At 36.5% G+C, this 25,069-nt stretch overlaps 1 protein-coding gene and 1 long non-coding RNA gene across 2 annotated transcripts; one reads left to right on the top strand and one right to left on the bottom strand.

Moving 5' to 3' along the window:
* The first annotated feature begins 10,899 nt into the window (after positions 1–10,899).
* LOC131073620 (uncharacterized) lies at positions 10,900–16,794 on the top strand. The gene is made up of 2 exons (XM_058010098.2): positions 10,900–11,441; positions 13,861–16,794. Exons 1-2 carry the CDS (start codon positions 11,433–11,435, stop codon positions 16,402–16,404), a joined length of 2,553 nt encoding a protein of 850 aa, XP_057866081.2. The 5' UTR covers positions 10,900–11,432; the 3' UTR covers positions 16,405–16,794.
* A 5,765-nt stretch (positions 16,795–22,559) lies between these two features.
* Positions 22,560–23,948, bottom strand: LOC131073585 (uncharacterized). Its single transcript, XR_009112900.2, has 2 exons — positions 23,169–23,948; positions 22,560–23,052 (listed from the first exon to the last, which is right to left on the bottom strand). It is a non-coding gene; the product is annotated as an uncharacterized LOC131073585 (long non-coding RNA).
* Positions 23,949–25,069: the final 1,121 nt, after the last annotated feature.

The following is a 25,069-nucleotide window of genomic DNA, read 5'->3' as shown; positions in this document are numbered from 1 at the left end:
ACTCTACCATCTAAGCAACAAAAGACCTAAAAACCTGATCGTGAAATATAAATAGATCAGAAAAATTATGTCCAAAATTGCAAGCCATAATCTTCACAAATTGGAGGAATGCAAAACATTCTTCCACTAGGACATTAAATATTCTTTCTTGCATATAAATATTGTTTCCTGCATATTGAAACTTCCACTACACAAGCCTTCTAGAAACACCTTATACTTACTCAACATCACCACCAGACCACACAACGACATCTAAACACTTACCTCCAAACCATCTACAACATACAAAGACATTGTTGAACCCAAGGTAGGATTGAGAGGGGGGGTGAATTTGTCCAAAACAAAAATTAAATGCAATGCTACATAAACAATTTAATTCAACACACATCCAACACATGAACACTGAGATTTATGCGTGGAAAAAACAAACAGGGAAAAACCACGGTGATCACTTGACCACAAAATATATCAACTATGTATATCAGATTACAAAGTGTAAAGTGGAAAATCGCGATCGAACCCTAGTTGCTCTCCCCTCTTCCAACTCCAAGGAGAGAGAAGGGAGATTCACTAGGGTCGATGGTTTTCACTTAGGGGAGAGACTTTACATTCAAAAGAGGGGTTGAAACCCACAAGATCCAATCCCACACAATGCAAGATTGGATGCTAAATGTGTTTCAAGGGTTAAGAAAGCAAGGCTACCCTCTTTTGTAAAGAATGTGCATAGAAGAATTAAGCTAGGAATGCATAGAAAGTGACAAAGATTCGCTTATAAACTGAGATAGGGATATAGGATGAAGCTGCGGACCTGGAATTAGCAGTAAAATGTCGATACGGCGTTGTCCTGCAAATTTGAGCAAAAGTTGTCGGGACGATGGCGCCCGGCGCCACGGTCCTCCGAAAAATCCGCGAAACGAAGAGGGATCTGTTCGTCTCTGCACAAGGATTCCAGATCTTCAATTTCAGCCGCGTACCTGCAACCTACACACAGAAAAGCGAAGACGATTGGGGGGTTAGGGATCAGGGGTTTGCCTTTAGGTCAAACCCCGGTTTTGGAATTAACCAAGAAATGAGCAAGTGCTGTAAATGTAAATGATTGTAAAACAAGTACTAATACCTTGTTCTAAGGATGTTTGTATCCTTATGTGCGAAGGTATAGATGTGGTATGTTGTATGTTGTAGCATGTAGTATGTGATCTCCTCTTCAATGGTTGAATCCTTGTCTTGAATGCAACACTTAGCCTTGAATGGAGACTTGGAATGAATGCTTGAATGTTTGAATGCTTGAATGCTTGAGTATAGTTTCCACGCCTTTGTACACATATCCTCTTCATGCCAAATGAGAGAGAAAAATGTAGTTTATATACTTGTCATTTAGGGCTGATAGAATGATTTTCCCAACCTTAGGCTGACCAGGGAATGTAATTTCCAATTTGCAAACAAAAAGACCCGAGACCCCTTAGGAGACCGGGCCCAAAATAGGACCCAGGGACCAGGGCGCTGGGCGCTCTGGTCCCACCTCCCGGGACAGCAGGGTGCAAGGAGGTTCAGGCCAGGGTGCTTGAAAAATGCAGTTTTCAGTGTCGTGAGCAAGTTTCAGGGTCTCCATTCAGGTTGCGTGTTGCGTCGCCATCGTGAAGACCGAAATGCAGTCGAAATTGCAAGTGTCACAATTTTAGGACGCTACATTTAGCCCCCACTTTAGCGGGAGTATGTATGCTCATACTTCCGGTAAAGTACAAGGAAACAACATTGAAAGACTTTCACCACGTCAAGGAGGCAAGATACACCAAGCCCCCAGTGGACTAAGGATCTTACGACTTCGATTGACAAAGTAAAAGGGAAGATCACGAGGGAGAACCATGACTGTCAGTAGTAAGGTTCCCTCACTATGAGTCATGCAAGAAAGATATCAAAAATTTTCAAGGCAAAGCTAAATTTGCCAAGAAATTTTCATGTATCCTGAAGGGATAGACAGGGTGTATGCCCCCCTACGTTAAAGCGATCGCACACGCCTCACCGGGGGTGATTGCTTTAAGGTAGTGATACATATAAGAAATGAGAAAGGAGAACGTTATCGCAAAGATTTAGCCCCCAAGTGTGAGATAAGCCCAAGGATAATAGACAAAACACAAAGCACGAGGTGACTTCACTTTCCTCGGGGTCAGTATGCTGTATGATTATTCATGTATATCATATGTATGTATGCATAATTGTTCTTCATTCCCCAATCAAGGAAGGTCACCTAGAAGAAGGGAACACATGTGTCTTTTGAGTCAACATGAGAGAGATCGAGAGATCTCAATGCTTTGCATCGTCCTCAAGTAGACAACACTAAGGACAACAAATAGAAGAATGAGAATAACATATAGAAGAAGTAACACAAGAGAGGAGGAGAGAATCTGCTATGCTAATGTAACTAGTCTAGCATGTCATCTACCCCCCGATCTTGCTGATCAATGTTTCGGGAAGGCAGGGAACACGCTAGAGGAGGAACATCCAACACAGCAGATGGAGCTATCACAAGATCCAAACAAGGGCTATGTTCATATCCCAAGCCGCGGTGTTCTTGTCTAGGAGCTAGGATAAGTGCTTTAGAAAATTCATTAGATAAATGGTTATCAATATCAACAAGTTCATATTCACTATCAGAATGAACAGGAGTAACATTTGCATCATGAATAACATTTTCATCTATATCATCATCAAGATTTATAAAAATAGGATCTTTAACTCGCACAGGATCAAAACCATCATGCATCTTATTTTTAGGAGATTTCGGCTCAATCGTCGGCTGAGGAGAAAATGGACTAATGCTTGTTGAAGGTGTTTTTGGAGATTGTAAAGTTTGAGAAGCAGCTGTTTGAGCTCTAAGACGAAGCTTTCGTCGGCGTTCACATGCAGAACGATTCCGTCTAGTCTTAGTAGGAAGTGGAGAAGATTGAGGAGGAGGAATATTCTCATCCTTATCACTTGGGTGTTTAGGTTGTGGTCTCTTAGGCTGGATAATAGGAGAAGAAGAAGGTCTCTTCTCTCTATAAAAAGAAGGAGGAGGGACTGCTCCATATAAGGGAGGAATATTCGGTTTAGGAAGAAGACCAAGTCCATCATGACGAGGAGGTATAGGTCTACTTTTAGGAAGTTTATTAGGCATAGACATAGTCACATCCATAGGGATGGGTTGGGAATCTTCTTGAGGAAAGACATTAGTTTTATCTTTCAAAGGAAGAACTTCCTTCTCAAGAATGATAGGAATATCAAGTTTAGGTGTTCTAGGTTCACTTAGAGATAGGATCATGTCTTTTTTCCACTTTTGATAAGATTTGAAAAGATGATCACTTCGCGGAGGAAGAGATTGGAATTGTTTAGGCCAAAAGTAATCAATAGGAACACTAGAGGTTCTTTCAGCTGGTTTAAAGAGACTATGATTGACAGTAACAACTTCACCATTATGGGGAAATTTCAAACACTTATGTATAGGAGAAGCAATAGCTTTCATGAAAGATAGCCAAGGATAGCCAAGCTTCACACGAAATTGTTCGGAAGATGGAATAATAGCAAAGTTCACATCAAGGGATTTGTTATGGACCTCAATAGGTAAAGTAATAGAACCAATTGCAGGAGAAGAAAATGCATCAAATAGTTTCACAATCACATCTGTTTTGTCATAGATCACTTGATTCAATTGCAAAGTAAAAAGAAATTCTTCAGTAATAACATTAACCATGCACGAAGGATCAATAAGCACTCCACGGCAAGGTGTATTCTTGACTTTTGCAACTATGTATAAAGGACCATCAGGTGCCCTAATGGTTTCACTGGAATCAAATGTGATGGAAGGTTCTTTAGGGTTTTCTTGTTGCTCTACAAAGTTAATCACATTCGGAGCCATAGACACAAGACCAGCAGATGAGAGAGAGGAATCATTAGCCTCAATTGCATTAGAGGTATGAGAAGGTAATGGATCAGTGAAAATCTGAAGATTTTGATTAGGAGGAGCTACAGATGTATTGCCTTTATCATTCACTCCAGAAACAGAAATAGTATTATTATCAATCAAATCTTTAATTTTACCCTTTAAAGAAAAACATTTTGCAGTATCATGCCCAGGCTGACGATGAAATTGACAAAAAGCTTTGTTATCAAAATAAGGTGAAGTAATCTTTGCAGGATCAATTTGCCTTATAGGAGGAAGAGTAAGCACATTTTGTTCCAATAACTTATTCATAATACTATGCAATGATTCATTCAAAGGAGTATACTTTCTTTCTTTCTTGAAAAATTTAGAAATAGGAGGCACACCTGATGCTGCATTCACATTGTTGTTGATGATGTTTTCATTGAGTTTGATGGAATCTCTGTTCGGTTTAAACTTCCCAAATGGTTGTTGACTACTATCACCCTTATCACTCGGAGCCATAGGATGTGATTGTTCCATTTGACTCACAGTCAGTTGATAATTGTGAAGAGTTGCACACAACTGTTGGAAAGAAGTAAACTCAGAAAACAGAAGTTTGTCTCGATTGTCTTTTTTTAAATTAGAAATAAAAATTCTTTGAATATCATTGTCAGGCACTGGAAAAGAAATTTGAGCGTACAAATGCTTATATCTACCAATGAAATCAGTCACTTTTTCTTTAACACCTTGTTTACAATGCATTAAATCAATCAAAGTAACTTTAGGACTTATATTGTTTTGAAATTGTTGAATGAAAGCATTTGCAAGTTGTTCGAAAGAAGTAATAGAATAGGAAGGCAACGAGCAATACCATTGTAGGGCTTTGTCTCTTAATGTTCTAGTAAACAGTTTTGCAAGCAACCTTTGGTCATAAGCAAAATCAGTACAAATTGTTTGAAAAGTCTTAACATGTGTTAGAGGATCACCTTTACCATTATAAAGCTCCAAATGCGGGATTTCAACATGTTTAGGAGGGATAGCTCGAACAATGTCAAGAGAAAGTGGGCTCGCAACATCAAATGTGGGCACACTAAACTTAGATTGATTCATAGAGGCAATTTGTTGCTGTAAAGAAGAGACAGTTTGTGCAAGATTGTTAATGGTCGCTTTAATCGAAGAGTTCATATTAGATGTGTTAGATTGAGATGGAGGTGTTATGTTATTGAAAGAAGGTAGAGAGTAAGGTGGTGGGACCCTATGATAGTCAGTCATAGGAGATGATTGGACAAGAGGAACACTACAAGGAGGAATGGAATGGTTAAATGAATTGCCCCCTTGCGTCATGTTCATTTGTGGAGATGTAATAGGGACACTCATTGAAGGAACGAATGAAGAAGTCGGATTGAATGAAGGAATAGGGTTAATTGAAGAAGAAGGATTGCCCCCATGACTGGTGATCATAGGAGGAATGTCTTGTGTAGAAGTAGCCATTATGTTTGATGTAAAGGTAGGTATGCTAGCAATAGAAGTCATCAAAGGAATAGAATGATTGACTTGAGTAGGAGGTTGTGTATAACCTAAATTTTCAGCACAACTCTTCATAGGCATCACATTCGAATCCACAATGTGTGCAATACCACGCAAAATATCAATTCCATTCTTATCACTTTGAAGCATACGTTTTAGACCCTCAATTAAAGGAAGAGCTTGACTATCGGGATACTCATGAGACATCCATTGTCGAAAATCGTCAAATTGGTTATCCAATTTCGAAAGTTGTTCTACAGAAACCTCATGGAGAGCTTCTTCATCATTAGGAGGATTAGAGGAATTACCCATGTCCTCGTTAAAAAGGCTATTCAAATTAGGTTCCATCTCCTCAGTAGTTAAACCTCGGAAAGACTTAATTCTACGGCTTCGTCTAACGGGAATAGTGTAAGTAGGGCTTATTGTTGTAAAACTCATGCACTAGAGAGAGAGAGAAAGTTTTGAATTTAGAGGTAGCAATTTTCAGTAAAATCAGCCAATCTTCTGGATTTAAGCTGTTAAATGCAATCACGACAGTCTCCCGAAATTTCAGAAAAAATGTCCGGGACCGTGGCGCTCGGAGTGCAACACGGTCCTTGCAACTTTTTTCGAAATTTGCAGGGATGAAAGGTATGATGATTTTAAAGCTAATCTGAAAAAATTGAGTGATTTTACGATCTGTAGATAGGCCAAATTAAAGTTGCAATCTCGAAATTGAACCCTACCAAGATTGTCGAAAAATGCAAAAATTTGAATTTTGAAAAAGAGAGGGAAACTGAAATTTTGAATTTTATGATTTTAGAGGGAATACCGAAAGCAATGCAAGTTTTGAAATTCAAAAGTTGACTCAATTTCACGCAAAATTCAATTTTGAAAGCGGAAATTGAAGTTGTTGTAATTAAGCACTTAATTTCAAAAGTCACAAATTGCAAGAATTTAAATAAAGCACTGAAATTTTTAATGAATGCAAACACACTTTTCAGATTTAGGACAGTAAGAACACAATTTTGACACAAAATTTCAGTTTCAATGATTTTTGAATGATTAGAAGCGTTAATCCAAGCAATCCCTAGACCAACTTTGACTTTAATTTTGAAGGTGTTAAAATTGATAAAATCAGCCAAAATTCTAGATTTTAGCAGGAAAATACAGTAAGATCTCGCTCTCGAAATTTCGGAAAAAATGTCGGGGACGATGGCGCTCGGAGTGCACACAGTCCTCGCAACTTTTTTCCAAATTTTCAGGGATGAAAGATATTTTGATTTTATTGCGGAATCCAAAGTTACAGCTGATTTGGAGATGTTTTGATCAGTGAAATTGTCGGACAAAGGTTGAATCAAGAGGGTTTCAAAAATTAGGGTTTTGACACTTAACCACTTAATTTTCAAAATCAAAGCACAAATATGAATTGATAATTTGTAATAGAAGGGCAGATCTGAAACAAGCATTAACAATTAAATATTTCACAAGTTTAATTACTAAAAAGAAATTTTAGGGTTTTTATGCAATCACCTCTAAAATTTTGCAAAAGATCAAACATGGAAATGTAATCAATTTTTTTCAGATCTAAGCATGAAAAATCAGAAAGGATGTTCACGTCGGGTTCACCAAAATGTAAAGCGGAAAATCGCGATCGAACCCTAGTTGCTCTCCCCTCTTCCAACTCCAAGGAGAGAGAAGGGAGATTCACTAGGGTTGATGGTTTTCACTTAGGGGAGAGACTTTACATTCAAAAGAGGGGTTGAAACCCACAAGATCCAATCCCACACAATGCAAGATTGGATGCTAAATGTGTTTCAAGGGTTAAGAAAGCAAGGCTACCCTCTTTTGTAAAGAATGTGCATAGAAGAATTAAGCTAGGAATGCATAGAAAGTGACAAAGATTCGCTTATAAACTGAGATAGGGATATAGGATGAAGCTGTGGACCTGGAATTAGCAGTAAAATGTCGATACGGCACTGTCCTGCAAATTTGAGCAAAAGTTGTCGGGACGATGGCGCCCGGCGCCACGGTCCTCCGAAAAATCCGCGAAACGAAGGGGGATCTGTTCGTCTCTACACAAGGATTCCATATCTTCAATTTCAGCCGCGTACCTGCAACCTACACACAGAAAAGCGAAGACGATTGGGGGGTTAGGGATTAGGGATTTGCCTTTAGGTCAAACCCCGGTTTTGGAATTAACCAAGAAATGAGCAAGTAAATGTAAATGACTGTAAAACAAGTACTAATACCTTGTTCTAAGGATGTTTGTATCCTTATGTGCGAAGGTTTAGATGTTGTTGTTTGTTGTATGTTGTATGTTGTATGTAGCATGTAGTATGTGATCTCCTCTTCAATGGTTGAATCCTTGTCTTGAATGCAACACTTAGCCTTGAATGGAGACTTGGAATGAATGCTTGAATGTTTGAATGCTTGAATGCTTGAGTATAGTTTCCACGCCTTTGTACACATATCCTCTTCATGCCAAATGAGAGAGAAAAATGTAGTTTATATACTTGTCATTTAGGGCTGATAGACTGATTTTCCCGACCTTAGGCCGACCAGGGAATGTAATTTCCAATTTGCAAACAAAAAGATTCGAGACCCCTTAGGAGACCGGGCCCAAAATAGGACCCAGGGACCAGGGCGCTGGGCGCTCTGGTCCCACCTCCCGGGACAGCAGGGTGCAAGGAGGTTCAGGCCAGGGTGCTTTAAAAATGTAGTTTTCAGTGTCGTGGACAAGTTTCGGGGTCTCCATTCAGGTTGCGTGTTGCGTCGCCATCGTGAAGACCGAAATGCAGTCGAAATTGCAAGTGTTGCAATTTTAGGACGCTACACAAAGAAAAGAGCCAATTGCTCCGGACTTGCACACCAAGGCTAACTGCTCATGGGGCAAGATACAAAAGAGGACTCACAGACTTGAAACTAACTGCACTCAGGGAAAGATACAAAAATGATATGAAAAGAATGATCTTCTGATCATGAAGTTGTCCTTGAACTCTACATCAAGCGACCAACATCAACACACACAACTCTGAGCTCAACTACCAACACTCTATCTCAAATCTTTGTCACAGTCTCAACACAACTTACATATCATTCGAACACAACTCTTCATTTTCTCTTTACCAAACCTCACTGATTATCATCGCATTATACATCTACACTCCACACCTCATCATCATACACGTAACTCAATCACACTCATCCTTATATACAATATAGATCATCAAAGCTTAAACCAAGTTGGCCTGAATCAAGATACACTTTCCGAACCAAAAATACACACATCGATCCACTCTAGGAGTAAGAAGGGACCAAAACACATCTTCCAAAGATCAATTCATTGATCCATAATCACTGGAACATATCCACATGCTACTCATCCATATAAGCAATTAACGGTCAACAACATACTCTCCAATGCAAATAACTCAATTTTGGATCTCCACTTGCTACATTGAGACCCATAACATATCAAACATGCTTCCATAGATCATATCAAGCCCTAAGGATAGGTCAAACATATATTCTCACAACTAGCAACAATCAATGCCACAACACTCAGAGAACACAAAGATGTTTCTGGACCATAGAACCATCATATCTATGATACTAAAACAATATCCAATGAAGATAACAACAACACTTAACATCGGCAACAGATTCCGGACCCAAACACTTTTGGAACAACTAATAGAACAATTGCAAAATCAACAACACAACAAGATAACTTTGCACCAAAGACATTCCAAACCATGGACATTTCAGACCAATCCGGGACAACAAGTTTGATATCAATGACAACCATAGCAACAAATCAACACATACTTTCAACACACATCAATGACAACACCAGACAAGTTGACATCAATGGCAACATAACTCAACATAAGTCAAGTTTCCAACATAAGATTCATTACATCATGCATTCCTAGATGTTATTATGAACAATGCAATGGATCTTTTGTGTGTTTATTTATTTTGGATGAAGGTAACTACAAAATGGAATCCCAATAAAAGTTGTTGCAATAAAAGATGCAAAAGTTTTAAATATATTGGGATCACCAAGTAAAGGGATTAATTATAATCCTAAGAATATGTATGCATGCATGCAAGCATACATACATACATATATATGTGTGTGTGTAATGGTTGTGGGGATATGAAACAACCATCATCCAAACATGTGCATCATTACAAGTGTATTTTGAAATCCACTAAAATTAAATAAAAAAATTGTGTCCCATATGTCAATTAAAATTTGGTTTTCTTCCTATTTTAATGTTTGTAGGTTTGTGATTTTGTAATGGAGACTATAATAAGAATGACTGTACTACTTTTGCATTCACAAACACAAAAGAGAGTTACAAAGCAAAATTGACCACCGGCCCAACAAAGAAACTAATTAAACATTCCTATTCTCCACAATGAATTGCTCGAACATATGAGATAAATTTCAAAGGCAAATGTCTCCTATTGGTAACATTTTAATCCTACATTCGTTCAGATGCCCATTTGATTAGGTAATCTGCAACTCTATTCCACTCCCTAAGAATGTTGATGCAAAAGTTATAAAGATGTTGGAATCATCAAGTAAAGAAATACATTATATATGTGTGTGTGTGTGTGTGTGTGTGTGTGTGTGTGTGTGTGTGATTACAAGTGTATTTTGAAATCCATTAAGATAATATAAAAAATTGGTGTTCTATATGTCAATTAAAATTTGGTTATTCTCTTGTGATTTTGTAATGGAGACTAACAATGATAATGACTATACTACTAGTTCACATTCATTATCGTTGATTGTAAAAATCAATCAGATCATAATTTTGTGAAACTAATCTATGTTAAATGAGAATTTTTTATTTTTTTAATTGAATCCAAGCGTATGATAAATGAGAGTTATTGTGACAAGATTGATGAATGCTGTATTTGAGATTTATTGTATCCTTTTGTTATGTCTTTGCAAATAACTATTGGTATTGAAAAATTATTATACATTGAAAGTCACTTTTTTTAAATATACTCATGAAATATTTCAATTTATTACACCTATAAGATTATTATAGACTAATAAAATACCTAAAAACGATGGTGATAGACATCTATATAGACAATCTTATTGACCAAACATTATATTAAATAATTAAAAAAATAGAGATCGATTACGCTATGACAACAATCGCTAGATGTTACACTGAAGTTTCGATTTCTCATCATGAAAATCGTTTAAACGTGCTCACTGTACCAACACCTCAAAATTTAACAACAATCTTCCTTGAAGAGAAATCAAAACTTCAATTATATAGAATCCAACTACCATACCGTAATGCATCGTAATGGCTAGATAATTTCCCTATCAACATCCATCCATACTTCAAAATATTTTATTTCCTTTCATTTATATGTAAACAATTAATAACAGCTCTCTATGATTGTAATGGAAGTGAAAGGAAATCACAGCCCCCTACAACTCGGCCCGGACGACAAAGACAAGATTCACATGCCTAGCATTAAGATATCGACATCATGGAAAAAATGTTCAGAAGTGATAACTCAACATACTCTAAAGCACAGGCTGATTGCCCCTTACGGCAGGACACCATGACAATTTATAATTGCAGCAAAATTTCAACTACCACCACCACCACTCTAGCTTACTAACAATACTGATGGATGTGCATATTTTAACTGAAACATTATGCCCAGTTACAGAAATGCACCGCTCAATGCGTAGATTGAGGGTTGACTAAACATTTCATTATATACAGCCAGTAAAACTGTAGAATTGAATAGGAAAAGCCAGCTATTTGGGAGCTAAGCTCACTTTTCTTTGTCTTTGCATGTGATTGTCCCATTCTCTGTCACATGTTGGGCTCCCCTGATTGTCTAATCAATTGCATCTTGTCATGTAGCAATCGGAATGTGGGATTGTGGTGTTGAATCCATTTATACACTCATTCTGAAATAGAGGAGAGCATTTTAACGGGCAACTCATAACAGAGAGAAGCTGCATTCTGGATCTATGCCAATTGTAAGTGTTCAGTTTTTCTTGATTTTGGTGAACAGTTTCATTTCATTTTTATCATGTATAAAAGTTCAGATCTGATGTTAATTTGCCTACATTTTAGTCCAAAGATTCAAATATCATTGATCCACAGATAATTCCAAGATTTCCCAACATACCCACATATTTCCAGAGACCATCTATCTTTCTTTTTATGTTTTGCTAAACATGTATATATAGTTACAAAGCAAATCTTCATTTCTTTTTATGCTCTTCTCCTTCATCTGAGAAGTCGCTAGCTTCTACGAGAAAACTGTTCCATGCACACCCATTGTCTAGCAGAGACACGGCTTGTAATATAAAGAACAGCCAATTCATGGATGTTGATGTTTTGCTTTCCAACGTTACTTATAGATCCAGAATTTCGAGTTCTGGAAGTGACCTATTCTCTTTCTTGAGTAAGTAAAGAGATCAGGTAGATCGTTTCCAGTACCAATGAGACCAATGTCTTAATTTTTTGAGTTTGTGACTCCAGAGCTTTAGGCTCCAGCTGAATGAATGAATGGGATCAAAAGTAGCATCGTTAACGATTTTTTAAGTTCCTTTCAAGGTCAGAAGAAACATTCCTTTATGGCAAAATGGCAAGAGCCATGCCAGGGAACTTGACTAAGCTTTGGAAGGCCCCCCCAGCACTATTGAGTAGTGTGAAACTGGAGACCTTCCTGTTTGGTGCCTAGCTAGCGGCAACCAACCACAAGAATACCCAACTGGTAGAGGGGAAGACCACTCTGTGGTGACTCTGTGAGTGGCATTGGGGATCTAGCATGGAAAAGCGAGTAGGATGGCATTGTGGCCAGAATGCAAGGGGCATTCCCCCAGTGATTGAAAAGAGTTTGGAGAGGGGCCACCTCCAAGGACATTTTGCTGTGCTAATCTTGAATCTACAGGAGAACATCACACACCAGTCACCACCAGTGACTTCTTGCGAGTAGAAAAGTTTGAATCAACAACAATGAGAGTAGAGCAGCATTTCTATCTTTCCGAATGTTAAAAGGAATCTCCAATCTGAAAGCATGCCATTGTTGAGCAAATTTGGTTAGAAATGCTAGCAAAACATTGTGCCAAAGTGAAGGCTTCTGATCTAAAGGGCTTGAAAAAATCATGAATCCACAACTAAGTTGGTTTGCATTCATGAGTACAAACCTGAACAAATGCTTAATCATTTTGAATTGTCCACAAAATAGACATATGGGATTCGATACACTTAAATATGTTAACCATTTGTCAATAGGAAGGCTTTGATAGAATAATCGTTGGGCAAAATGAGCAATCTTGAGCTCCCCAACAGCTTTCCAAATTGTCTAAAAATGTTTTATCTCAAATAAAAGACAGACTAGAGAGACCATCTTGAATCCAACTTCTTAACCATTGGCAAATGTGGGGAAATCCACATGTATCCTTTGTTAGGAGTGTAATTGTAGAAAGGGTGTCATAATTCACTTTCCAATTTTCAATCCTTCCACCAAGATTTGGTGGATCTCACAGAGACTTTGTGTAAATGCTGAGGAAACACTGCCTCAATTATCATTTGGAAAGTCTTTTTATTTTTGTTATTCAAGTTAAATTGGCTTTAGCCTACTACCACAAAATCCAAACAAAAGTGGCTTTGGAATATAAGTCTTGAATATGTAATATCTCTTCAAAGAACTTGAGAGAGTGCATCCAAATAATCTCTCAGAGGCCATTGTGGGAACCACTGCCATTCCATAGAAGCCACAAATTGATGGCTTCTCATGCTTCGCAGCTTCCTAGATGTTTTGGCCACCAAATTTCCCCATGGCCAATCCATTTCTACCCAGAGGTTTCAGGTCCATTAGGAGAAGTAATACACTGCCTACAAACTGGCTTTTACTCCACTAAATAATGGAACCAGAAGCCAAGTAAACAGTGCCAAGGCACTTAAATGATTGCTTGATGTTGTCTTCATCCTCAACAAGGGTGAGGAAAGAGTGGTCAGTAAAATGACCATTTTTAAGCTGATAGGGACTGTTGCCTTGGTAGGGAGATTCCTTTGACACATCTCTGTGAAATGGCATTAGCAAGGGGAAAGCCTGAGGCTGCAGCAGCCAACACATAAAACAATGGTGCAAGAGGCACAAACTTGCCGAATAGATCTGAAGAGCCCATCTTGCTCAGATTTAATGCCATAACAGTAAGGAGTAAAGAAAGCAGAAGCATCAGCAAACAGCAGCCTTTGATTTCCTAATCCAAAATATCAGATCTTATAATGCTTTGACTTGGTTCGTCTTCATCTTGCATATGTATTTGCTTTGGTTCTAAAAATTGATTGTTTTGTCTTTGACGTTGTTGGCATTAACTATATGACCTTAAAAGTTGCTGGTATTTTAATGGTGGATCCGGTTTTACAAAGTGACAATATTGGCAGGTGAAAATAGGAGAAATGGGGGCTTCTTCAATGATCATCTGTTGTTGTTTGTTGCTGATATTGTTGGATCCAAGTGTTCACTGCTACAATGTAAAGATACTCAAACCTGAAGACAAGGGAATAGCAGAGATAGATGAGGAAGAACAGCAATTGAAGTTCTTCACTGGAAGGAAATTCATTTTTGGCAATGAATTTGGAAGGAGAAGGAAATGGGATTCATTTAGAACAGAGGAAGAATTAGGTATAGTGTTATGGAGAAGGTTGCTTGAAGATAAAGAAGAATCCACTGTGAACAAAGAAGCGGACGAACAGCATAACGAATCACATGAGAGTAGTCAGAACAATACATTGCCAGAGGATCCAAAGAAGGAAACGGCTCCAATGTCAAAACTCATGAATCCTACTGGCGTTAAGCTGGAGGTGAAGGACGTCAATGTGGAGGGGTTGAAGGCAATGGAAAAAAACACAACAGAAAATATTGAAGTTAATGATGTTCAAAAACAATTGAATGATGGAACAGAGAATGATAAAGGGGAATGGAAGAGTACAGGTGAATTAACAGATGGAATTAAGGAGAATATTCAAGCTGGAACAACTCCAGGGACTTCAACAGAAGCCAGGAAACAAGAAATCCAAAGCACTGAAAAAGAAAGCGCCCTGGATTTGGCAGAAAAGGGGATACAGGAAATGAAGAGCAACCAAGCTGAAATGCAGACAAATTCAGCAGAATTCAAAACAGAAACTGGACCGCAGGAAATGGAGAACCACCAAGCTGAAATGCAGACAATTTCAACAGAAGACAAGACAGAAATTGGACCGCAGGAAATGGAGAGCAACCAAGCTGAAATGCAGACAAAGTCAACAGAAGTCAAAACAGAAATTGGACTGCAGAAAATTGAAAGCAATGGAGATGAAATGCAAACAAATTCATCAGAAGCAGAAACAGATATTAAAATGCAGAAAATTGAAAATACTGGAGTTGAATTGGAAATGCAGACAAATTCAGTACATAACAAAACAGGAATTGAACCGCAGAAAACTGAAAGTAATGGAGATGAAATGCAGACAAATTCAACTGAAGCAGAAACATATATTAGAATGCAGAAAATTGAAAACACTACAGGTGAATTTGAAATGCAGAAAACTGAAAGCAGCGAAGGTGAAATGCAAGTACATTCAGTGGATAACAAAACAGAAACCGGAATGCAGAAAATTGAAGACCATGAGGCTGAAACACTGAAAATATCAAAAGAAATCCAAGGCGCTAGGACAGAAGGGGATGCGAATTCAACAGACACCGGACTGAAGGAATTTGAAAGCCTGACGGATTCCAAAGGCACTGAAGCGCAGAATGCCATTAATATCGAATTACAGGAGCAAGCTGAACCCATGACAAATTCCAAGGTTAGCATGAACCCAGACTTGAAAAGCACTGTGAATTCCATGGACGATGAAACAAAAAGCACAGGCAATCTGGAATCCGCTACAAAGTCTAGAGAAAATAAACTTGAGGAAGCCGAAAGCTTCACAAATTCTACGAGCATACAAACCAATAACACAGAAATCACAGAGGCTGAAACCTTGGCAAATTCTGAAGAGGCAGAATTAGAGAAAAGTTCAGAAAGCACAAAAGCGGATCCCTTGGAAAGTTCTTCACAGACAGAAACAAAGGAGGCAGTGTCCCTGGCAACAGAAATCCTGAATAATTCAACAGACACAGAGATGAAGAGCGAGATTGATGCTGAGAAACCTAAGAACTCAGAGGAAGAAGGGGAAAGAAAATCAGAGGAAGAAGGGGGAAAAGATTCAGAGGAAGAAGAGGACCTCGTTCAAGAATTCAGGGAACTTCCATGGAAGCTTCACGACACGGCAGAGAAGGTTGCAGACCATCTAATGCCAGGGATCCAAAAGCTGTCCAATAAATCAAAAATCTACTTCAATATGGCAAGCGAGGAAATTGCGCAGGGCTTCCAGCCGCTGGTCGGAAGGCACTACGCCCCTTTCATGGCAACAACAGTTTCGTGTCTATTTCTGCTGATTCCCCTGTTTGTGACAGTCATTGTCTTGGACCAAATCAGGGCCTTCTTACCATTGCAAAAGCTCCTCTTCCTGACCAACATATACTTAGCCAATTACTTTGCAACTCTCATGTTTGCCAGCTTCATCTTGGCAGTGGAGCCCATGGAATTTTTCTACAGAAATTCTCCCGAAGGCTACATTTACTTGCAGCTGCTTCAGGGTTTGGGGTATGTTTTGTTTTTGTCCCTGCAATGTTGTAATGTGGTGGGTTCGACTGCAAATGGTTCCATTCTGGACAAACTGGGAGCTGGGATACAATTACTCGGAACTGTGTGTATTGGATTGCATTATTACGTGACAGTCTTCCACAGGGCCATGGCTCACAAGCCTCCCAGAACCTGTTGGAGAGTCTACGCCGCTTATGTTCTGGTCTTTTCTGTTCTTAGCTTCCTCTCTCGATTAAGGCGAGGGAAGAAAGAGTATGTGCACGCTGGTGCCCATGGAAATACCCACAAGAAGAATTGATCTGTTTCCCTTCATTCATGCAACTAGGCCTTCTGTATTTCAATCATATGCTACTGCAACTGCAACTACTATACTTCATTCGATGAGAGGTGATATTTTCAGTAGAGGAATTGTTTTCTGCTAAAAAATTGTGTAGGACTTTTTTATGTTAACACTGCAGATCACACTTCATCCTTAACCCAGATGATCACCTTTAACTGTAAATATAGGCTAGCAGTGTGATTATAATATATGATCATACAACATTGCAGATCACATTTCATAATCACTATGATTAAAATGTGTGATCATACAATATTGAAGCATAACACCTATCATATTGAATTGTTTTGGATCAAAATCCGTTTTTCATGAAATATTTTTTTTACAATATAATTATTTCTCTTGTTAGATATTTATTTATGAATAAGTGATTCCTTATTTAATAATACCTACCATTTTTTTTTGAAATTACTAATGGGTTTTGGTCAACATTTATTTTCCATGAAATATTCTTTTTTACAATATCAATATTTTTACAAAATCATATTTAATTTTAAACCAAAGCCATTTAATTGATATCATCTCTTATAATAATGATTGATTTATTAAAGATATAACCACTTTTTTTTATAATAAATCTTATTATTATGTTGTTTATTATGTAGTCTATATAGTACTACTTTATGTATTTATATTAATATTTATTTCACAATCCATTATGATAACTTGCAAAATTTCTAGATTAGACCATGTAAACTTATTTTCTTTATGTCACACTCCATGATCTACCATCAAGATGAGATAGCTAGAGAAGAGATCTTAATGATTGATCATAGGATATAATCTCAAATGTGAATATAATCCCAAACGTGAAAAAAACTAATTTAGATAATTTAATCCAAAATATTTGCAACCTAAAATTTATATTTTAAAATTAGTATTTGATTATATTTTCTTACACCATCACCAATAATTAGTAGTGCAATGGTCAAGTCATAACATTGTTATGCCTTTTTGGGCTAATATGCTCACATGATATGTGCCTTCACCAAGTTGTTGTGCTTGCAAGTTATGAGCCCTCTAATTACATCAAAAAAATATTTTCTTCCACCATTTTTCATTTTGTACAATAATTATATTGTGATTAATTGAAAAGTGAATATTAATTATTGTAATTATCTCATTATCATATAGAAGTTGCCACACTATTAAAAGATTATTATTAATAGTTTTGCAAAGTAACTTATAATAAGAGTTCTCCAATTAAATATTTAAAATTTCCATTATATTACTCAATATATAGATAGAAAGATTATTATTAATAGTTTTGCAAAGTAACTTATAATAAGAGTTCTCCAATTAAATATTTAAAATCTCCATTATATTACTCAATATATAGATAGAAATCAATAAAATATTTACTAGATTTTATTTCAAATTAATGTAAATAAAATAAAATAATAAATTAAATTAAACAATTTAAAATAATTAAAATTAAATAACTTAAATGAAAATAAATAAAATCTCTCTCTATATATATAGGAATCAATAAACTGTTTACAACATTTTATTTCAAATCAATGTAAATAAAAAAAATATAAAAAATTAAACAATTAAAAATAATTAAAATTAAATAAAATAACTTAAAAGAAAATAAATAATTTTAATGAAATTAAATAATTTAAATCAAACTAAATAAATTAAATAACTTACATTAAAATAAATAAAAAAATGAAATGGGATTGACCCTGCGGTCACAGGCCCTGTCGATGGGGTAATCCCATACTCGAGTCTCCTCCTCGCTAGTAATGTTACGAGGTGATAAGGCCTGACCTTGGCGGTGTTAAATTACTATATTAATTTTTTTTAAATAAATTAATTCAAAATTGTGCTATAATACAAAGGAACGGTACCAATCCCATATATACCTTTAGACAATATGCTTATTATTAATTATTAATTATTTGTATACATTGACCATTGCAAAAGGTGTCTTGTCCTTTTGCTTAAGCCCAACAACAAAACGACATAAGCAATTGGTCCTTCTTAACTCACTTTATCCTCTTCGTAAAGTGTGGTGGAATTAACACATTTGTTTTGTTAGTTTATTTGGCCATGGGTATGTGAGGTGCCTAATATACCTATAGTCCAAATTCTTTAGGGAAGAAATAAGAGAGCGGAAAAAATGAACAACGTGGCTCCTTATGCCAAAAGCAAGTGACACATGGGCCCTAAGGAACAAGGAAAGAGAAAATAAGTGAGAGCCACCCTAAATATATCAGAACAAGTCAAAATGTATAAAGGTTTGAGTTTCTTTGTATAGTGGGTTAGGCAATCTTGAGAGGCATAAGCGAAGTTATTGAAGAAAATACAAATATGGATAATAATGCTATAAGAGAACAATAGAAGGGTTCTAAGTTGGGAAAGCATATAGGTCAACAATAATATCTAAGGGTTTTATAATTCCATTAACCACACAATATTCATCAAGGCTTCCAATTGCTTATCAATACCCTAATTTCAATGCATGGCTTCCAATTGCTTATCAATACCCTAATTTCAATGCACATGCAGGGACAATCACAAATCTATTGGAGTGCATTCATGCTAGGTTATCTTAAAGATGGCCTTTCAAACACAATCAAAAGGTTTGTAAAAGGTGCAGGGAAAATAAAAAATTGAAGTAAATGAAGAATAAAATATTTATAGTTATTTTCTTAAAACAATTAATAAGATTTTAATAGACATTACTACAATGTAACAATGTAAGGAAAGCAAACAAATGTAACAATAGATATTGAAGAATTAAAAGATTGAGCTACAAGAAAGAGGATACAAAAGAGCTAACGAGAGATTTTCTTGAAGGCCAACTATAATAGACATGATATATCCACCAAGCAAACAAGATTAAAAAAACGATAAGAGGAGGAAGGGACATATGTAATATTTATAATGAGAAGCATAGAAGACAATATTATGATACTAAGGAACAATAGGTTTCTCATAGGTAGACAACAAGTCTAGACAAAAGCTTAACTATAATATAATAAGAAGAGAGAAGGGAAGAATGGGAAAAAGTGAAGGCAACAAAAGATGGAGGAAAATGGGCATGGGTATAAAATGGAAAGGCCTAAATTAATGATCAAATGACACATAATAAATAAGGATTTGGAGCCCTCAAGAATACTTGACAATGTTAAATGTTGAATTATAGAGGTTATCCGTGGAGACATGGACCTATGTTGGGGCCCATAACAAAAGGAAAAGGCATTATCATTCTTGCAAAGATGCATGAGCGTGATGGTTGCAATATACTAGAGTTTGAGGTGTATAAAAAAGCTTCAATTTGGAATGAAATGATCAACAATGGAAAGAGTTGTAGAGGTGTGGCGATGTTAATCAAAGAATCATGGTGCAAAATCATAAAAGTGGTAGAAGAAGACCCAAATAAGTAATGTCTGTGGTTGAAAATAATACACAATAAGCTAACAAAAATCTTAGTTGTCTGATACTTCGCATCAAAAGATTTAAAGTCATATAAGAAAAGGAACCTAGATTGTAAGATCCTCATGCATCAATAAACGACAACATTTTAATTTTTACTACTACGAGGGAAGTATAATTAATAGGTGATTTCAATCTAAGGACAATAAACGATTGAGCCCTAAATTTGAAAAGCAAATACAAAGAGAATAATGATTCATTATGGTTAAAGGAAGAAAGTGGTCAACTTTGGGAAGGGATATCACAAGATGGTAAGGGAAATGTTACATACCATGTGGTAGAATGAGGCATGTGGTAGAATGAGGCTATGTAAGTTGTATAATATAATCATATGCAATAGTTTGAGAATATGACCAAATTTAGGCAACATCACTTGCTAAACTTACAATGGTCAAAAGCATAGTGGACTATGTTATTTTCTCATAGAACTTTATCTTGAGGTTGATGGAGTTAGAAGTTGGTCACTTCCTTATAGAGTTGAAATCATATCATAATCCAATATATGTAAAGCTTAATGTTCACATAAACAGTCAACAAGGTGGAAAAGCTTGTCTCCATCAAAAGAGGCTATTTTTGCAAGGTAAAATCCTCATGACTCAAAAAAACTAGAAAATTTAAAACAACCCTTTTGCCTTGATTGGTGAAAGCATCCTATGATAGGCATGGGGTCATGAGGTTCAATCTTCCCCTAGCCCATGTGGTATTGAATGACATGTCACACCAACGTCATTGGTCATGTTAAAACATTTACCCGACACACTACAGTTTATAGGAGGCTACCTAATTCTTGCAATCTAAAGTTAAAACATTTTTTGTCAAGAATATGAGAGGAATCCAACTTGTATGACAAGCCACCCAAAAAATAAAAGTATGTTGATTATTTTAATACATAAGTCTTTACGTGTATGTAAAAGAGCTAGACTTAAAAGAGGAACTTCAAATACTTTTTGAGTCAACCCTTGGTTCAATTAAGAGTGCAAGGTAGCAAAGAGAATAAGAAAGATTATAAAAAACTAATATTGTCTAAAAAAGAAAGGTATATGAATACAAGAATGGAAGAACTAGTTGCTCTCAAAAAGCACAACCAAGATCTTTTAGAAAGGAACTATTATATAAAATAAAGCAAATTGAAAATAATACGATAGATTATCAATAGCTAGAATATACAAAACTGTTCAATGAACACGCCCAAGATAAAAATAGTCCAACAATAATTAACACGGCTATTGAGTTTTTCACTATTGAAGATATTTAACACAACTATTGAAGATATCAATCAAAGCATGAAGAATCTTGCAAGGTGAAAGCACAAGATATGGATAGGTTGTAAGCATGGTATTTTAAATGGGGATATAGAGGTCTGCATGCCTCATATCAAATTGATCTCCAATAAAGTCATTCAATAGGGTTTCTCAACAGAATGGACAAGTAGTGTTGTTACCCCTCTTTATAAAAGTAAAGATATCAATAGTCCATCAAATTAGCAAATATGTTTAATACTCCTTTTGGAAAACTGTGTGGAAGTATTCTTGAGGCAAAAATTAGCAAATGTGTAGTGCAACCTAAGTTGGCCTAGTGGTGGAGAACTCGTACTCTTGAAATAGATGTCACAAGTTCAAATCCCACAAATGGGGTAGGGTATGTACACCTCATCGGCTTTGGCCCATTACCTATCGAAAAAAAAAAAAAAAATAGCAAATGTGTAGAAAAAGAGGGACAATGGTAAAGAGGAAGACAAGCTTCAACTAAAACACTACACTATTGATCATTATTTCACTCTTATGTATTTGATTGAAAAAATAGGGGGCATCCAAGGAGAAGAGGGTTTTGGTTGCTTTGTGGATTTTACAAAAGCGTTTGACACATTGCATAGAGAAAAACTTTGGAATGAGATGGAAAAGCTCAATGTTCTAGATGAGTTTAGACCAATCATTCATAGGCTTTAAATTAGAACTAGCGTTCAAGAAAGTTCAAGTGCTTTGTTAGTGATATTGATATCAAATACGATTTCTAACTCTCCCGGACTTTGTTTGGGTTACAAATTGCTAAGTCAAAAAAGTGGATAAACAAGGTCAATGGTGAAGGAGTTCAACTTGGTAGATATGTAGTAAAGTTACTTTTATATGTTGATGAACTTATCTTAATTATAAAAATAGCTCATAGTTTGAGAGAGCACTTGAGTGCTTTAGAGCCCTTACGTTAGGAGGTAAGGGAAATATTACAAACTATGTTTTATTTAATAGATTTATGAGGCAATCCAAGGCTTGTCTTAATTGGTTAAAGCATCTTGTTGTGGAGACCCAAGTTTAAATCCCAAAGAGGCATCTAGTATGGAATTACAAGTTGTGACTCTTGGTCTTCCATGGTGTTTTTAGTGTGTTTGCTCAAAACAAGCCAATACTAGTCACATGGTTGTGCTTGCAAGAGATGTATTGGTCTCATGTTTTTTATTAGGGGTAAAACAAGGTTTGAAAGCAATGCCGAAACCCTTTACAAAAGACCACAACGAGTCTAGACCTTAAACATAGAGTTGCAACATAGGAAAGACCATGAGCCAGACAACAACCTACCAACCTACCAACAAGCAAGCTTCCTCCCCACGAGAACGGGTCAAACCTCCAACAACCAAGAGAACCTAAATGAGAAGATAATTGGAGCAATGGGTTTTGAAAGAACTCCCATAATCTTTATCCATAAAAAACTTAGACCGAAGGCCCAAAACAATGTTTATGATGTTTAACATCCACAAATGAATAACATAAGAATTTGGAAAGACAACTAATTTTGAAGATGGTCTTCAACAACCGAGGAGAAGAGGCATATTCCACAACCGGGATGAAAGTGGCACAACATCCTCATTAATCAAAAACATTTTGATCAAACCCTAACACTTACAAGGTTTACCCGATAAGAACATAGAGAGGCATCCACAAACATAATCCCACATCAACTAGAGCAGGACCAAACTAAGCCAAATGAGCACACTAAGGATAAAGAGCCCAAGCAAAAAGAGGACCAACCCTTAGAGGCGACCTCCTCTACATCATCCTCAAGTCCCAAGAGCAAGCTCCTCTATGTCAGCCTCCAGAGAATCCTTAGTGACAACCGCATTTCCCTTAACACCATAAAAAAGTGTAGCCCACAATCTACATCAGAGCAGCCCTGCAAGGGTAAAACCACACTCCAGGGGAGAAAAGAGAACAAACTGAGCATACACTAAATGAGCACACCAAGGGGAAGAGAAAAGGCAAAAAGAGAAATAACCCTCAGAAAGTAACCTCCTCTATGTTGTCCCACGAAGAAAACCTCCTCTATGTTAGCCTCCAAAGAATCCTCGCTATCACCAGCAATCCACCGATCACCATAAAAACACAACCCACAATACATTTCAGAATTGACCCTAGAAGGAAAACAATCTGGGCATACACATTGAAGAGCCGACAGCACAACCCAAGCAAAGGAACGACCCCACAACGCCAGTGACCAATAAACCCAAAGAGGCCAATAAATCCACCAAGCCACTATCGGAGAGGCCCCCACAAAGGGAACATCAATGAAAGATCCCAAAATACACATTAAGGAGAAATAGAGACAGGCACAGAGAGGACCAAAAATGATAGCCTTTAACATTAATATAGGCGCCCTCCCTACAGATAGCAACCTCCCCTGTGCTTACAACTCCACCCTCATCAAAAACAGCTGCGAAAAACTGGGAGACGAGGAGGGTGCAACAAGAAGCATGGATCAAAATGCAAAAACCTGGAACCAACAGGGACCCTGTGCATAATAGGAAGAGAAAGCATCCTCTTTTGTACATAAACACCTAATCGTCGACCACGACAGAAAAACACAAGATCGGTCAAAATAGGAAAAATAAGCCCAAAGCAAAGACGTCGGCCCCCACGCAGTGTAGACCCGAGAACACTCATGCCCCATCTACATCATCTGCCCTACGATCTCCTTCCCTATCTGCATTACCACCATCGGTCGAAACCCTAGCTCCGCCAAAGATCCTGCTACTCCTGCCCTTGTTTGTATTGGTCTCATGTTGGTTTCTATATGAGGAAGATATTTGTAAATGATTACCAATATAAATTAGTATACTTGTATTTAAAAAATATATGTAAAATATGTCTAGAGATATCTTATATAATAGAAAAGATTTATTGTAAAATAATTTTTTTTTAAATACTAAATACCAAGAATATAAATACATTAAAGTCTTACATGCAAAAACAGTGAATCTAGCTGGAGACAAGTGGAGTGTTCTATTTTATTTGGAGTAATAAAATAACACTTCCACAAAAGCTGAAACTTAGCATATTTCATGCATTTACCTTATCATTTGCATGTCAATTTTTTTCAAAAATGGATTTTTGTTTACAAACACTTTGATGTCATTGTAGAAGAGACTCATTGTAGAAGAGATATCTTATATAATAGAAGAGACTCATTGTAAATTCTTCTAAAATACTAAACACCAAGAATATAAATACATTAAAGTCTTACATGCAAAAACAGTGAATCTAGCTGGAGACAAGTGGCGAGTGTTCTATTTTATTTGGAGTAATAAAATAATAGCTCCACAAAAGCTGAAACATGGCATATTTCATGCATTTACCTTGTCATTTGCATGTCAATTTTTTTCAAAAATGGATTTTTGTTTACAAACACTTTGATGTCATTGTAGATGCCTCTCGGCATAATAAAAACTAGTATACTTATATTTAAAAAACATAAGTAAAATATGTCGAGATATATCTTATAATAGAAGAGAATCATTGTCAAATAAATGTTCTTACTAAACACCAAGAATACAAATCCATTAAACTGTTGCACACAAAAAGTTGTGAATCTAGTTGGAGACAAGTGGCGAGGATTCTATTTTATTTGGAGTAATACAATAACACCTCCACAAAAATTGAAACATGGTATATTTCATGCATTTACCCGTCATTTGTATGTCAAATTGTTTCAAAAATAGATTTTTGTTTACGGACATTTGATGTCATTGTAGATGCCTCTCGGCATAATTATTATCACAAAATTTAAAATTGACAAAATGTGGGTACATTACTTTTAGAGGAGATGATTTAGAAAACCTATCTATTAAGGTGCATTAGTTTTCAAGGGTAGAACAAATGAATGAATGGATGAAATAATTTTAATGATGTCCACG

This window comes from Cryptomeria japonica, chromosome 11 (genome assembly GCF_030272615.1).
Source record: "Cryptomeria japonica chromosome 11, Sugi_1.0, whole genome shotgun sequence".
In the NCBI taxonomy this organism is placed as follows: domain Eukaryota; kingdom Viridiplantae; phylum Streptophyta; class Pinopsida; order Cupressales; family Cupressaceae; genus Cryptomeria; species Cryptomeria japonica.
Note: the sequence above shows the minus strand (reverse complement) of the source record. Positions and strands in the feature narration are given on the sequence as shown.